At 56.5% G+C, this 15,936-nt stretch overlaps 8 protein-coding genes across 8 annotated transcripts; 4 read left to right on the top strand and 4 right to left on the bottom strand.

The window, feature by feature from the left end:
- Nucleotides 1-107: 107 nt before the first annotated feature.
- PHSY_006328 (hypothetical protein) lies at nucleotides 108-3,245 on the bottom strand (the record flags this gene model as incomplete). Its single annotated transcript, XM_012336931.1, has 1 exon — nucleotides 108-3,245. One exon carries the CDS (start codon nucleotides 3,243-3,245, stop codon nucleotides 108-110), a length of 3,138 nt encoding a protein of 1,045 aa, XP_012192321.1.
- A 222-nt stretch (nucleotides 3,246-3,467) lies between these two features.
- On the top strand, nucleotides 3,468-4,067 carry PHSY_006329 (hypothetical protein; the record flags this gene model as incomplete). The annotated part of the gene is made up of 1 exon (XM_012336932.1): nucleotides 3,468-4,067. One exon carries the CDS (start codon nucleotides 3,468-3,470, stop codon nucleotides 4,065-4,067), a length of 600 nt encoding a protein of 199 aa, XP_012192322.1.
- A 174-nt stretch (nucleotides 4,068-4,241) lies between these two features.
- PHSY_006330 (hypothetical protein) lies at nucleotides 4,242-6,450 on the top strand (the record flags this gene model as incomplete). The annotated part of the gene is made up of 2 exons (XM_012336933.1): nucleotides 4,242-4,577; nucleotides 5,182-6,450. The coding sequence occupies 2 exons, from the start codon at nucleotides 4,242-4,244 to the stop codon at nucleotides 6,448-6,450; spliced, it is 1,605 nt and encodes a 534-aa protein (XP_012192323.1).
- Nucleotides 6,451-6,574: 124 nt separating this feature from the next.
- On the bottom strand, nucleotides 6,575-7,741 carry PHSY_006331 (hypothetical protein; the record flags this gene model as incomplete). Its single annotated transcript, XM_012336934.1, has 1 exon — nucleotides 6,575-7,741. One exon carries the CDS (start codon nucleotides 7,739-7,741, stop codon nucleotides 6,575-6,577), a length of 1,167 nt encoding a protein of 388 aa, XP_012192324.1.
- Nucleotides 7,742-8,400: 659 nt separating this feature from the next.
- On the bottom strand, nucleotides 8,401-10,473 carry PHSY_006332 (hypothetical protein; the record flags this gene model as incomplete). Its single annotated transcript, XM_012336935.1, has 1 exon — nucleotides 8,401-10,473. The coding sequence occupies one exon, from the start codon at nucleotides 10,471-10,473 to the stop codon at nucleotides 8,401-8,403; it is 2,073 nt and encodes a 690-aa protein (XP_012192325.1).
- A 238-nt stretch (nucleotides 10,474-10,711) lies between these two features.
- On the top strand, nucleotides 10,712-12,256 carry PHSY_006333 (hypothetical protein; the record flags this gene model as incomplete). The annotated part of the gene is made up of 1 exon (XM_012336936.1): nucleotides 10,712-12,256. One exon carries the CDS (start codon nucleotides 10,712-10,714, stop codon nucleotides 12,254-12,256), a length of 1,545 nt encoding a protein of 514 aa, XP_012192326.1.
- A 200-nt stretch (nucleotides 12,257-12,456) lies between these two features.
- PHSY_006334 (hypothetical protein) lies at nucleotides 12,457-14,289 on the bottom strand (the record flags this gene model as incomplete). The annotated part of the gene is made up of 1 exon (XM_012336937.1): nucleotides 12,457-14,289. The coding sequence occupies one exon, from the start codon at nucleotides 14,287-14,289 to the stop codon at nucleotides 12,457-12,459; it is 1,833 nt and encodes a 610-aa protein (XP_012192327.1).
- A 421-nt stretch (nucleotides 14,290-14,710) lies between these two features.
- On the top strand, nucleotides 14,711-15,403 carry PHSY_006335 (ZIP zinc transporter 1; the record flags this gene model as incomplete). Its single annotated transcript, XM_012336938.1, has 1 exon — nucleotides 14,711-15,403. One exon carries the CDS (start codon nucleotides 14,711-14,713, stop codon nucleotides 15,401-15,403), a length of 693 nt encoding a protein of 230 aa, XP_012192328.1.
- Nucleotides 15,404-15,936: the final 533 nt, after the last annotated feature.

Here is a 15,936-nt window from a genome sequence, read left to right on the forward strand (position 1 = left end):
GTCTTGCGTGTCGCCCATTCAATAGACAATCTCAGTCACAAACAGCAATCAACACAAACGACTTCCATTCCGTTCCACTGCGTGTCCGCATTCCATCCGTATCACACCTACGATCCGCCCTCTTTTCGAGCTTCGCTTCCCAGCCTGCCTCTCACCAAATTAGCCCTCCTCACAGCTTCCAGACACTTGCCGATGCCATCGACATCGCTGAACAGCGTGACGTGGCGGTGGGAGCTTTCGACCACACCCTGCCCGTCGAACCGCATCTGGTATCTGTCAAGTTTGAGCCTCCCTTTTCCGGGACCTTTCTTTTTGAACGGTGGCCCAACTCCGTGCAACTCGGAAGGTAAGGATTCTGCTTCTTCGCGTTTGACGAGAAGCGAAGACCATCGACCGGGGAGGGAAGTTGCTGAGCGACGGGTGATGACACCATCGCCTGCCCCGTAGGTCATGCGTGAATAGTCGCCTGCTCTGACGTCGTCTTTCCAGCCTCTTGTGCCAGTCGCCGCGATGTCGGTGGAAGTCGAGTCGGGATCGACTTGGTGGGAGGCAGCATCCACACCGACAAGTGCACCTCGCACACATGGCGTACGTCCGGACGTCATGATCATGAGTGGTGGATAGCTGCCGTCTCGCAACTTGGATTCGTCGAATCCTTGCTCAATGTCAGCCCAGAATTGGCGTACCTCTCCCAGCGTCCGTTCGAGGTAGAGCCAGCTTTGAGTAGCATAGTCGAGCTTGTCAAAGTCGATCTCGTCGGAAGTGCTGTCCGACGCAGGTTGATTTCGTTCGGCGCCCTCGCGATTCTCCGGTTGAAGCGCTTCTTGCTCCTCTGCGTCGACAGGAAATTCCGCAGAAGCATCGTCCTGACCAGAAGTGGCGCCATCGGTCAAGCCTTCCATCACGCCCATGCTAAGACCGTTCGGCTTGCCCTTTTCTTCGCCCTGCGGACTCGCCACATCCAGCTCCGACGATGCGTCATTGACCGATCCGCTCCTCTGCACCACCTCAGAAGTTCTTTTCCCTGGACCAAAGTCCGCACCCGAATTGACGAGTGCAGCTTTGTCCTTCTCTTGCGCTGCACCAGTCTTGCGCGCCAAAGCAACCATTTGCTGCCTCCTTCCGACCTCCAAGCATGGACTCAAGCCGAGCTCGTTCCAAACGTTCGGATCGAGAAAGTCGACATTCTTGAATCGATCCTTCTTTTGCTGCTCGGTGAGATCTTCCTCATCTTGGTCAGGATCACCTACGGGAACCTCAAAGCACCTGCCGTCCGGAGGGAGCAGGTAGAAGCTGCTTCTGAAGCTAAAAGTGGCTCGAGGGGAGCAGATGGTGTCGTTGAAGAGAGCAGCATCGCCAAAGCGGAAAGGTCCGAGGATGTTGGGCGTGCCGCGGAAAGGCGTAGATGCAAATACGAGGCCTTCAAAGATGCGCGGATTGCTGCACGTGGCGAGAGCGTGCAGCGCTACGAGTCCTCCCATGGAATGTGCCACCACCTTGGCGCCTCGTTTACCGCTCCCCGTAGAAGAATCTGCGGAAGCGTCGTAGAGCTCTTCGAGGAACTTGATGAGCTTTCTCGACGAGCGCGCAAGGGAGAGGCGCCAGTCGTAGCCCCAAGCGTATACTTTGGCGTGCCTGCGACTCGCTATTCGCTCCTCCAGACGCTTGCCCATATCGACGAGCTTGCCGATGGATGTGCACATCTCGGACGAATAGACGAGCTCCTCCGACTTTTCCTCGGCGCTTGTCGACAATCCCAGCTCGAGAGTGGGTCGACGAAGGCCCACACCGACTTTGATGGGGATCCACATCATCATTGACGTCTCGGCATCTCGCAGCACGCTTCCTCTGTATCCTCCCATGATGACCACATTGCCTGAGAGATTTTTGAAGTAGTCGGGACTGCCAGCGTCCTTCTTCACAGTTGGGATGGCTTCAGGCTCGAGCATGTTGCCAGAAGGATTGGCCGCTACCTCCTTGCCATCATCAGTCGGGCCTGCAGAAGTGGCGAAGAAGTCAAAACTCGGCAGAAATCCCCAAGCGCTATGCATGGCTTCCCTCCAGCGCGAGGAAGTGGCTTCTTGAGAAGCAGGTGGCTGGAATTGGTCGTCGAGCCGGACTGGAGTGGTGACATCCTCGCGAGAGGCATGACGTGACACGACTGCCTCGACCTGAGCGGCATCTTCCATGGAAAGGCCGTAGCTGAAGCCGGATCGCTGTGCGGCGAGGCCGTCTGCGGCACCCTTGTACAGAGGAACTGGATGGGGACGTTGTGGAACCTCGCCTTGAGACTGCTGTGCACCGTTGGCTTGTGCATTGCCGTCTGCAAATGCGGAAGCAGCACCTACGCTCTTTCGGCGTGCTTTGGTGATGAGCTTTGAAGCGGTGGCGAACGGCTTCTTGACGGTGGAAATGAGAGAGCCGGACTGGGCATCGCCTTCCGTAATTTTCGCGGCGGCGGAGCTCTTGGGCAGGTCGTTCTTTTCTGTGGATGACCTGCGTCGTGCTTCGAGCCTGGCTGCGCTTAGATTCAAGAGCGAGCCGGAAGCAGGGAGCAAGCCACGATAATTGGATGAGGAGCCGAAATGGGTGTCGTAGAAGGCCTGCTTGGCAGTCGCATTGCGATGGGCTGGATGGATATACTTGGTTTTCGGATTCTTGCTGGATGGCTTCCACGGGTATGATTCTGGATAGACAAGATCGTCTGGATGACGTTGAGCGTCCTTGCCTGCATTGTCGACCCGAGTTGAGAGCGCAGCATCGCCGAGTGGGTCATATCGCTGCAGATAGGGTGGGGTCGGTTCTGGTTCGTCATCCGAGGAAGATGACTCAGAAGAGCTCAGTTCAAGAGCTGTGCCATTGAGAACGATCGACTTTCGCTTGGGCGATACGGGTGCTGAGACGAGTGTGCGAGATGCGTCAGCAGACGGAAAGGTCGATGCATTGTGATGAAATTCTGGCTGATGTGAACGAGAGCCGGTCGTGTTGGGTCTCGGGCGTGATTGCGATGCGATTTCATGGCTACGCCGCGCTTTTGCCGCATCTGACGGTGGAGCTAAGGACGATGAGGATGCCTGACTGTAAGGAGGATCGTACTTCCAGCCACGCTTACTCTCTGGGATGAAGCGGCCGTGGGCCGGTTCTGTCTCGTTGACGTCTGGCCTGGCCGTCGTTGCAGGATCTCTGAAGGAGGAGAGCAAGGAGAAGGAATGGCGCTTCTTGCTCGTCTCGCCTGTGCTGGTCATGATGAACACAAGACTGAGACGGCGAAGGGCATGTGTCTACCGTGTGGGGAGGGATGAGGTTGATGGTTGGCTGGTTGGTTGGTTGGTGGATGGTGGAGCGGAGACAGAGGCAAAGGGAGTAGGTGGGAAGAGGGATCATTGGACCATGTTCTGTGTCAGAGTACAATCCTTTGACACTTGGGACGGCCACAATATCCGAGAATAGCGGATCGGAGTTTCCGTATGATGATCTTGTTGGACCCTGATGACACGCTTAGCCGACGCTGGCTGGAAAATCGAGAGCGGCAAGTGATGCCGCCGCGGACTTGTTTTGCCGAGCAGTGCTGTGCTGGCTCGGAACCGCCGCGTATCATGCTTGCTCATTGCATGTGCTCCAGCGATCATTCGTTGCGGACCGTAGCACTTGAGATCGCTGGTGACCTGTGCGACCCGTGCTCAAGCATGCCAGTCGTGGTAGACTCGGATCAGTCAGACAGCAGCAGCCGAATGCCTCCACAAGCCCCTTTTTGCAGTCCGAGCGGAAGTGCTTTTCCGGCTAAGTTAGCGGCCAACATCGACGCGTTGGCAAAAGTCAACTGGATTAAAAGGGAAATCTATCCAAAAATAGAGACACAAAAATCAAGCGACCCGAACACTGTAGATCGGAGGTCCCGATTCGGCGAGGCTTACCAACGGATTGATCGCTGCTCTCCGCTTATCGCCATTATTGCAGGCTGGACGATCCTCGATCCGACGTCTCTGCCACACTCGCAGAGGTCACAGACGGAATCGATACCAAGAAGATATGTGTGTATTGTACAGGATACGAGCTCGTGGCTCTGATTTACAAAGCAGACAAAGAGGCAGGCAGAGCGGTGACGGTTTGCGTGGTGGCTGGGTTGGTTTGGGTGAATCCTAGAGGACAGCGGACGACTGAAGAATTCACGGTCGGCAATAGTCGGCGACGGGCGTAATGACAGCAATCTGACGTATTTGGAGCAGGTCTTGATGCATCACATGCGAAGCGTCCGACTGTTTGTGGTGATCGCGTTAAGCGTGAGGAGGACCTTGCAACTTGTCCGGGAAGCCTCTTTGGAAGAGCGACGAAGCGCGGGCTGCAGCGACGCTGCTGTCAAACACAAACTCGCCGAAGCCGAGGTACTTTTCCAAAAGTCCTCTTGTCGTGGGTTCCGAGATGCGTTGAATGTCAGGCTGAAGACCCGTTTGGCGCTTGATGCCGGCGAGCACTGTGGAGACGAGCAGCGCGTCGCCTGCGTAGTGCAACAATCGACCTACGACCATGTTTGTGTGCGCGTGATTGAGAAGCTTGGTGACCGGAAGGCGATGAACAGGGTAGGTGATATGGTATATGCGATGGAGGTGTGAGCTAGAGAGTCAAAGAGAGGGATAGCTAGAGATGCAAGTGGTCGTGCCTACCTTGCGCGCATGAAAAGTGACAGCTGTTGCAGATGCGTGGTGCTGGTCCGTGTCAAGAGACAGAACGCGCCTTTCCAAAAAAATAAATCTGGACGCGCACCTCTCGGATTAACACCTTTCAAACAAAATTCGAGCGCGATCTCATCTCGAATCTCGATTTCAAGAAAAATCTCGGGAACAAACACACACAAACGCTCGGTCCTCCATCATCATCATCATCTTCTTAACCATCTCAACACATCCTCAAGCAGTGTACGCAACCATGGCCTTCTCGTTCGGAACACCCGCAGCACCAGCTGCAGGCACAAGCGGCACCTCTGGATTCTCGTTCGGCGCCACACCCGCACAACAGCAGCAACAACAGAACAAACCCGCTACTGGTGGTTTCTCCTTTGGTACACCCGCAGCAACATCACAACCAGCAGCACCATCCGCTGCTCCCGCGACTACCGGCGGGGGGCTATTCGGAGGTTTTGGTAGCTCTCAGACTGGCGCAGCATCTGCAGCGCCTTCCGCGCAGGCACCCGCAGCATCGTCCACCGGCGGTCTGTTCTCGTTCGGTGCCAAGCCTGCTACCTCCCAACCGCAGCAGCAAGCGACATCAACGTTCGGTTCCGGCTCTGGCACGACTGGTGGTGGAGGTCTGTTCGGTAGCAGCAACACAAACACACAACCTGCCTCCTCCGGCACTGGCTTCTCCTTCGGTGCGCCAGCCAACTCCCAACAGCAGCAACAGCAGCCAGCACAACCATCCACAACCTCCCTGTTCGGTGCTCCCGCATCCTCCTTTGCCACCTCCAGCGCACAGCAGCCGGTGGCGCAAACCCAGTTCTCCCAACAAAACCAGCAGCAGCAACAGCTCACCCCCGCCCAACCGGACAAGAAGCTCGGCGCTCCCCTCTCATCCAAGCTCGAGCAGATCCGCGCCGCCTGGGACACCAACAACGCCGCCGCCTGTCGCTTCGTCTATTACTTCTACAACAACGCCGGCAACGCGTCCAACCTCAAACACATCCAAGGTCGACGACCGGACGCTGTCGGCGCCATGCACGACCAACTGTGGGCGGCAGCGATCCGCGAAAACCCGGATCCGAATCGACTCTACCCCGTGCTGGCGCTGGGGTTCAACGACCTCAAAAAGCGCATCGAGTCGCAGGCGCGCGAGGCGCAGAGGCAGCGGGCGCTGCTTGCGAACCTGGCAACGAGGCTGGCGGCGTTGGAGCAGAAGCATTCGCTCTCCAACTCGGTGAGGGCGCAGGCGGCGCAGAGCAGGCAGGCTCAGCTGCATCAGAGGTTGATCGGGCTAGTGGCCAAGACACAGCTGTTGGTGCCGGCGTTGAGGGGAAAGAGCGTGGGGCCGGAGGAGGAGAGGTTGATTGCGATACTCGAGGCGTGCGAGGCCGAGATCACGGGGTCGAATGCGGCGGTTGGTTCGCGCTCGGTTGTGCTGACCAATGCGAACGGCGCAGCGGGAGCTGGTGCGGCAGGGTTGCATGCTGCCGCCGCCCATCCCGCGAACCACGCGCGTCTGAGGGCGAGGATCAACGAGCTCTGGGCTCAGCTCGGCGTCGTCCGCGCAAAAAGAGAGATGCTCGCAAGAGAGGGCAGAAGCGCTACCACCGAATGGGCCGTCGTCGACCCCAGCGGGCTCGAAAACGTCACGCGCATCTTGGCGCAGCAGCAGCAGGGTCTCAACCATCTCAGCACCACGTTGGAGCACGACTCCAAGGCGATGGATACCATCACTAGCGGTCTCACGGGTGTCAAGTTGGTCGGAGTTTCAAGGTGACGATATCGTCCACGTTCTCACACACACACTTATGCTTGTTGTACGTTTCAGCCGTTTCGTTTTGAGGAAGATGGTTGGTACAACTTGGACCATGACTTCTTATGCCCGGCTGTGCGGCATGTGTTCAAAAAGGCGAGAAGCCAACGAAGGCAACCTGTCCAATATCCTTCTTCTCCTCCACCTTGTCCAACTTTCCTGTCTCGGCATCTCTGCTGAACACGACGATGTTCTGATCCGTCTGATGTCCCACCACCAGCCACTTTGCCTGGTCGTCCTTGCCGCTCTCGGAGCTCAAGCTGAAGTGTCTGGGCATCCTACCGCCGCTCTCGACCCATTCCTGGAAGTGCAGTTGGCCGGTGCTGTAGTTTCTGCGGAAGATGCTGATGTGGTCGGACTTGGTATCGCCGCGGTTGGAGACGTAGACGTAGTCGCCCTGGGGTACGACTGCGATCTCGGCGGTGGTGCGGTTGGTGGGGAGGATGCCTTCGCCGCTGAGGGGTACACCGGGGGGAGATGCGAGGATCGATTCTCCGATCTGCGAAAGTTGTCCCGTGGATTCGTCGACGGTGAATGCGCTGACTGTGTTGTCCAGTTCGCTGGCTAGGTAACCCCATGTCTTGCCGGAGTCGTCTTTGTAGAAGGTGATGTGTCTGGGACCCGATCCGATCTTCACATTTGTGCTGCCCGTGAACTCGACTTGTCCACCCTTGATGTGCAGGTGGTGGATCTGATCCGCACCCAAATCCACTACGTACACCCACTTCCCGCTCGGACTGATGCTCACCTGGTGTGCGTACGAATGATCCTGTCTATCCGCCACGGGTCCCACCTTTGGCTGATCGCTCGGTCTCGTAAACTGAATCACCTTCCTCGGCTCACTTTCCAACGTCCCATCCTCTTTGATCCCCAATACACCTGCCGAACCGCTGTTGTAATTCGCCACGAACAAAAACCCTTTCGACTCACCGTGGCCGATCAAACAGCTGACAGGGCCATCACCACCACTGCTCGTACCGTTCTTCCTCTGCTCCGACGTTCCGGTTTGAACGATCTCCCCCTTTTTGGGGTTGTAAGTGTGGGAAAAGATTCGACCCGGAGCAGCTTCGTCGACAGAGTAGAAGTCGGTCACCGAGTACAGCTTGTCTTTTGCACCTGGTCGGGTTGAATAAGCGATCCAGGAGGGTGAGGTTCCGGAAGCGTTGGCTTGAACACCGCTGGAGATCTGCACGAGGTTCGGATCGAGAGAGAAGGGTACGATGGTACCGTTGTAGCCGGCTGCGAAGAAGGTCATTTTGTGCTGCTTGTGATGCGGACCTGCGTTTGCTGTGCAGATGCCCGAGACGATAGCTAGTGTCCAAATGATCTGTACGAAGGTGAGCATGTTTGCAGCAAACCAAAATTCAGGATTGACGATGGAAGGCGTCGAAGAGGAGTAGTAAGAAACATACTCACGTTTGATGTATGCCGTTCTATCGCAACAGCTGCGTGTCGGAAAACCTTGTTCCTCCGATCGGACACCCAAGCTTGCCGATCAAAACAAAAGAGTACTTGCAGATCGAACGAGTGGCTTGGACAATGAGGTGACAGCAAAGCAAAGTGAGCTAACCAACCTGCATTATAAGCTCCAAGCGAATGGATCCACACGCAGCTTGGCTGGCGCTTTCGTCCGTGCACACGACAAAATTCGCCGGTCAAAGTGGGGGACGGGAATTCCCGAAGATCCTCAAATCCTCAACCGAATCCCTGCCCATCTCCGTCACACTTGTCACCAACTAAGATGGGCTGCTACTGCAGTCTCAATCAAAGCTTTGAGGTATTGCTGTTGAACGGCGATCGTCCGCGCTCAAATGAAACAGGAGGTCAAGCCATGGTGTGAAGAGCAGCCAAAGTCGCGTGAACCCTCACGTGGCTTACAACCGAAACCGACAACTTGTCCACGCCGATCTATCGCTATCTCCCCGCCTCCTCGAGCGCTTTCAACCACCTCGGCTTCAGCTTCTCCCTCTGTTGCCTGACACTCAAATCGTCCGCCGCAATCGTCTTCCACGCCTCCTCCCCGCTCACACTTCTCCCATCCTCCAGCTTTGCTTTCGTCAGCGACCGATCCACATCGTACCCGTTCTCCTGGATGCTAGCCATCATCTTCCTGCTGTTCAACACCGCCGGGATGGTTTCTGTCAGATAGCGACGGTTGGCGTAGACGTTGTGGGAAAGACGTTGGACGTGAGGCGATGTCCAGTGGATGTATCTGCCTAGACCGGCTTTGCGGTCGGGATGGTTGAGCTCGGCTTTTCGTTCCTGCTCGTTCGCTAGTCGTTGGAACGGTCGTGGTTCGGTGGGTGATGTGGCGGCGAGCAGCTTGGTGCGTTCGTGACGGTCCTTTTCGGTGGGTGTCATGGAGGCGATCGGCGGGATGGTGGGAGAGGTTCGTGTTTCGAAGGCTTCTCGCTCGTCTCGTTCCCAGTGGATCCAGTCGGCTCGCTGCAACATCTCTAGACTGCGCTGTTCTACCGCCACTTTGATAGGTAGCTCCGAACGCAGCTTTTCCATCATCCTCGATCGCAGGTCCGACCTGAATGCCTTTTGATTTTCCGCATCCTCTTTGTCCAACTCGGCCTCCCATTCTTCCCTCGTCTTGCGAGACTTTTTCGATGCGCCCTCTTCCGCCTCGGCGTCTTTCATCTCTTGTGCGTACGCCTTGCGTCTCTCCTCCCGCTCCTCCTTCCTAGCTCGCTCAAACATCTCGTTGAGCGTCGTCTTGATCGGCGTGCGCGGGTACATGTCCAACAGATCCACCTTGAGCGGTTCCGTCTTGAGGAACGACCATTGCCAATCTTCGTCCTTCTCCTTCATGCAGAATTGCAGTCCGTTGGTATCCCACGCGCCCAACACCATGGTGATGAAATGTCGATCGCCGGTCTCCTGGTCGGCGTAGCTGAACTCTGCCATGTGGAGCGGCATGAGGATCGGGTACGCGGCCATCATATCTAGCTTGAGCGTTTCGGGTTCAAAGCGTACGGGAGGAGCGGTGATCTGTTCCCCCTCCTCGTTGACTAGAGCGATGGTGAGCCCCAGTCCGTGCACGCCGCCTCCTGGAAGCTCGATACCGGCGGCCAAGTCGGGAGTGAAAGTGACGTCCTTCAACTCGAGCTGTCTCCTGATCATGTCTGGCAAGCACAAGGGCGAAATGGTGAAAGGCAATGGATCCGGGATACCGCCTTTGATCTGCACCTTTGATTCGGCCTTTCTCTTCTGATGCGATTCATATGACTCGTAATCGGCCATGGCCAAATTGTCCCAAGCGTCTTTGGGTGTGTGTGCAGCATACTCTGGGTCTTTCCCCATCGTGGGCATCATATCGTGCGGTGGTGGTGGGATCATCGGTATCGAGTCCATGGGCTTCCAGGAGTGGCCTGGAAACCTCGATGATGTGGTGATGAAATTTGCTTCGGCCCTGCCGTCGTTTCCTCGACACTTGATCTCAAACGATGCGTCGACGACCCAAGTTGGTAGATAGAGCGCTGTCATTCGTTCGAGCTTGACAATGTTGCCGTCTGGTTCCGATAGGCTCTTGATGCCGATGAGCGAGAGGAACTGGTGCTTGATCATGGACCATCTGCTCATTACGCGAGGCATGACCTCGGTGGTTGCTAGCGTGGTGAGGTAGTCTTTTGCAGCTTTTGTGGGTACTCGGAAGGGGATGACTTCGACTTTGGCTTGTTGATGCCGTGGAATGCCGGAGCTGGATGCGACAGGCGTGGAAGACGTGGATCTTGGAGGTGGAGATGTGGTCGCCGGGGTCGATGCGCTGGGTGTAGCTGGGATGCTTGTTCTCGTGGAAGGTGACGAAACCGCAGAGGCACGAAGGGAGGATCGAGGTCCGTGAGTGGGAGATTCACGCCGCCATCGCACGGCGGTGGTGTGCAGGGCGGAACATCGTGACGGGCAGGTGCTCCGGAGCGAGATACTGAGAGCTGGTGCAAGCCGCGATGGCCCTGCTTGCAGCATACGTGCGGCGCTCATCGTTCCTATGCTCGTGGTGTATGATGTTGGTGAAGAAGCTGAAACGTTGTTCGCCTCGTTTAGCCGTGACAGGGACAAACGAGCACGGTCCAAATTTTTCGAAACGGAAAGCGTGACGTTGAAAGGATCGGCAAGTCAGACGACGCCAAAGTGCCTTTCTTCCTAATCCCACACTCTCGCCTTTTCATCTCATCACCTTTCACTTCTCCAGCACGCACCTCGTTCGCACCTTTCCACCATGCTGGCTCGCTCGCTGCGCTTAGCAGCTCGTCGGCCACAGACGTCCCTGCCATGTCGCCGACTGGTTCGACACGCATCATCCTCCAGCAGCAATGCATCTTCCGACTTCTTTGCATCTTCTGCAAAGCTCCCAACCAACAAGATGGCTCTCGCATCGTCAGCAGCTGCCGTCCTTGGAGGTCTGGCACTGTACGCTACCTTGGCCCCCAAATCATCCTCGACCTCCTCGTCCGCTGTACATTGCGAAGCGGCCAAGCCCACCCCTGCTTCTGCCACAAAAGGCGGCAACCAATCCGACCTTCCCGAAATCTCTCACCTCGACCCTAAAGTCCTCTCCGATACCTCGGCTCCCATGCGAAAGCGTATGGAAACGTACATCAAGCTTCTCCAATACAACATCGTCTCGGCTCTCTCCCAGGAAGAACCAAAAGCACGCTTCCTCATCGACAGCTGGCTTCGAAAGGAAGGCGGAGAAGGGATCTCTTGCGTCCTTCAGGACGGCTCTACGTTTGAGAAGGCTGGCGTCAACATCTCGGTGGTGCATGGAATGCTTCCACCAGCAGCGGTCAGGCAAATGAGTGCCGACCATGCCGGGCTCATGGACAAAACGGGTTACAAACTCGAGGGCAAAGATGCGGACGTCAAAGGACTGCCCTTCTACGCAGCAGGATTGAGCCTCGTAGTGCATCCCAAGAACCCGTTCGCACCCACAGTACACTTCAACTATCGATACTTCGAGTTGACCCATCCCGAAAAGCTGGCTGATGGTTCGCCCAATCCGCGTCACCCGAAAAACCGCAAGGATGGAAAGCACGACGACGAGCCGGTCGCATGGTGGTTCGGCGGCGGAACGGACCTGACGCCCATCTACCTGTTCGACGAGGATGCCAAACACTTCCACTCGACCCTCAAGTCTGCGGCTGATCAGCACGATGCTTCGTTCTACCCGACGTGGAAGAAGTGGTGCGACAAGTACTTTTTGATCCCACACCGTGGTGAAGCGCGCGGAGTTGGAGGCATCTTTTTCGACGACTTGACTCTACCGCAGTGGGCCTCCTCGGACAAAGCATACATTCCTCTATCGGATGGCACCAAGCCGTCGCCCGCAGCACCACTGGTACCGTCGATATCGTCGACCAAACCACACTCTCAAGATTCGCTCTTCGCTACGGTCCGCTCCATGGGCGATGCCTTCCTGCCCGCCTACCTGCCTCTGATCCAGAAGCGCAAGAACACGCCCTTCACCGAAGCACACGAACGATGGCAGCAGATAAGGAGGGGCAGGTACGTCGAGTTCAATCTGGTCTACGATCGCGGCACCAAGTTCGGACTGCAGACTCCCGGAGCGAGGATCGAGAGCATCCTGATGAGTCTGCCGTTGAAGGCTAGATGGGAGTACATGGAGCGATACAGCGGAGGCGGGGCGCAGGGGAGGGACGGTAAGGCGACCAGGAAGGCTGATGCTGATGGCGGAGACGAGGAGGAGGGCGTGCTGGAGAGACATACGCAGAACGCGCTGAGGACGCCGCGAGATTGGGCGTAGAAATCTCTGTGTCAAGTCTCGATAGAAGGAGAGCACCTCTCATGCTTGTTTCTCGTGTGTCTGTGCAGTCGTGCGTGGAGCTGCCAAAGGTGGATATCGACAATACTGTCTAGGTAACACCAAGGCGCTGAATGTGTCTAACGGGATCTATTGCATCAATCGGGGTGACTGCTCCAGACCAGGGGAAAAACTCATGGCGATCAGGGATTAGCCACTTGATCGGCCAGCCTGGAAGTCAACTCTGCCGAGGTATCCTGTGACGGGGTCGAAGTCTCGGCTACGGGTGAGACGATGGTCTGTGCTGCTGTGGGGTTTGACGTCGCTGGAGTGCTTGTGTCCGGGTCATGAATCTGCTCTGTCTGCTGACCGCGTCTGCCGCTGGTACCACTACCACCTGCCTGGTTGCCTGGCGTGGTCACGGGAAACGGCAGCAGTGCACCGGGATTGCTCTTCCCCACCGCACCGTATTGACCCTGCCTACCCGACCCGGTCCTACCTGCTCCGCCGGCGACGGTCGGGTTTACATTCTGCAGCGTGAAGTTCGGTGGTGGAGTAGCTAGCAACAGATAGTGACCCGAACTTAGACCTGTTGGTCGGTCCATTCCCATCAGACTCAATTTGGGAGTCCTCGAAGACGAAGAGTATTGATTCGAGGCGGATCTGGATAGACCCGATGATCGGTCGAAGGAGCCGGAGAGATGGAGCGAAGTTGCTTTCGAGGGCGAATTGGTGCGTGATCGGGGACGTCGACCGGGGCTGGATTTCGTCGCGCTAGGGACGCGGAGGGCGTTGCTGGGTCGGTCGAACGGCGGTTCGAGAAAGTCGATCCGTTTAGGTTTACCCTTCGGTGACGATCCATCACGTCCATCCCCAAGCAGAGGTTCTTGTTCACCGACCTCCTCCTCCTCTTCCTCGTGCTGCTCCTCAAACGTCTCGTCTCCCTCCTCCTGCGATTGATCCTCCCGTCTCCAAGTCAAAACGAACACGCCAGCAAACGTCGTCAAACATCCAAATAGGAAGTTGATCAACCTATGAGCGTCCATGTTCTCGAAATCCCTGTACAGAATCGCTGAGCCCACGATGGCCGAAATCGTGAAAAACACGAATTGAGTCGGAATCACCTCCCTACTGTCAAACCTCTGCAGCGCCCTGTTCAGATAGGTGATCTGGATCACCGCTGTCACTGCCAACACCACCACCAGACCATACGTGATGGGGAACTTGAGCGCCTCGATCGGTTGGCCACCCGAGATGAGCGAAGAAATGCCTTTGGTTGAGAGAACCGTGAACCCGCCAAAGATCGCACACGTTCCGACATCGATCAGCACCCACCTATCACCCAGAGAGGTGGTGGAGAGGAAGGCGAGGAGACAGCCGGAGGAGCTCGATATGGCGGTGTAGATGAGGAACTCGAGCCTTTTGATGGCGGTGAGAAGCTGGGAGGGGTTGAGGCGGGGGTCGTTTTGTTTGGAGGAGAAGACGACGGTGACGGCGCCGATGATGGCGAGGAAAATTCCGCCGACATCAGAGGCTCGGAAACGTTCGTGAAGGAGGATGGGGGAGATGATTACGTTGGAGAGGAGGGCGACGGCGCCGAGGGGTGCGACGAGCGAGGCGGGGGCGAAACCGTAAGAGATAAAGTTGCCGCCTTCGCCGATGGTCATGAGCGCCAGGCCAAGCCACCATAGTTTGCTGTGAAGAAACATGGTGTCCATGCCATTGCCACTGCTGTTGCCGTTAGACTTGTGTCCGTTGGTTTGTGTATCAGATTGTCCATTTTGCTTGGCGACAACAGCGCTTGCGGAAGCACCTTGGCCTGTCGTCGATCGCCGTCTGTCGGTGCTATCCTGTCGTTCTGCGTGGGTATCGTCGTGCTCCTGGGTGTCCCCGTTATGGTCTGATTGTCCATGTTGCTTTCTTTGCAGCCGAGTATGCGCGAGTTTCTGGCAGTTGAGCGCCAGACTGATGGTCACGTTACCCGCCACGGCTACGACGACGCCGATCCAGGTGCGACTGGAGGAGAGCATCTCCATGATGGTTTCGCTGTAGGCGTGTGTGAGGGTGCCTCAGATGCGGTCCGATCCTTGCCTTCAGATCAACATACTGTGGTATGCCTTGCGGCTCGTCCGTGGAGAGCAAGTGGATGCGGTGCAAAGTGTCGTTGAGAAGAAAGCTGGTGCGAGCGTTCTCAAGGTGTGGAGGATAGAGAGGCATAGCGGCAGAAAGGCGTCATCGTGATTCCAATATTTTCGGAACGTCAGAACGGCGATTCCAGCGGAAAACACTTTCCAACCGGCAGACTTGTTAGATCTGTGTCGCGGGTTGTTCTTCGGCAGTCGGGCACATTTTGTCCTCCACACCATCATCCTCGACCTTGCTCTCTGCCCTCACACCTTGCCCTGTAGCCCGTCAACCCCACTCTCTCAACCGTCATCGTCATCACGCTTCGCAACAATGACGACTCGAGCTCTTCTCACACGCACAGCCCATACAGCAAGAGGATCCATCCGATTCCTCTCCCACTCCACTGTTACACGGAACGCCTCCCAACCAGCCCCCGTCTCGTCCTCCTCTTCTTCCGCAAATCCGCACGCCGCACGCCTCGCCGCCGCCTCAGAAGACTCCCGCTCCCGCCTCGCAAAGCTTCAAGCACAGCGCTTGGAAGAACTTAACCGAGGTCGTAGCAGTGGCTCTTCATCATCAGGACGAACCAACAAACCCGAACAAAAATGGTCGAACCGTACCCTGATCGCACTGGCAACGTCCGTGGGAGCATGCACGTACTTGATGGGTACCTATCACGGATACAATGCGGGTAAAGCATATGTGCTGGAAGAGCAGCAGCTGACTGCGGGATCGACGAGCGCACCGGTGACCGCTGCACCACCAGCTGCTTCCGGTGCAAGAGTACCTGCTTCCACCGTGCCGACACTACCTGCCTCGGATGCAGCTTCCACATCAACAGGTGCCATCTCCGCAGCTCTACTCCAGCTCCTCCCAACAAGACCTTCCCTTCACTGCGAACCAGCTCCCACCAATCCCACTGCGCCAGCTAAGTGTCGATTGGCAGAACTCACCCAGTACCACTGCGATCTACAAACCAACCGCGTCGTCTGCCAACCTATCGACCGCATCTTTCGCCTGTAAGCTCCTCCCTCTTCCCCCATACCCTTCCCCTTCTCACTTTCAACCCCACAACTGACAACCCACATGGACAATTGTAGATGCAAAGGTAGACCGGCAGTCGAAGTTTCTCATATCGTCGAATTCGATCAGTCTGGCAAACCCTTTTTTCCCGATCATCTGGAGTGAGTTGACCACCATCACATCCTCAAGCCCAGTCGACATACACTAGACAGCTGACGCAAGCATCATCCCCATTTGCGACCATACCACCTACTCCCGCAACACAGAGAAGCAATGCCGCCCTCATCCCACTGGCACGAGTTGAGATCGCCCGAGCTCTAATCTTCTTTGGCACGGCATCAGACCTGACATTCGCAATTCACTTCTCCTCGAACAACACTCGGGACCGCACATAATGGACACTCGGGAATGGAATAGAATGATCAATGAACGGTGGTGACTGGCGACCGTGACTGAAACCGATTACATTTTGGAATCTTTGGGGGATGCTTGGGCGACGAACCCGTTCGCTTTTCTCTGCAGACACTCCTCCC

The sequence above is a fragment of the Pseudozyma hubeiensis genome (genome assembly GCF_000403515.1).
Source record: "Pseudozyma hubeiensis SY62 DNA, scaffold: PHS58, whole genome shotgun sequence".
NCBI classification, from domain to species: domain Eukaryota; kingdom Fungi; phylum Basidiomycota; class Ustilaginomycetes; order Ustilaginales; family Ustilaginaceae; genus Pseudozyma; species Pseudozyma hubeiensis.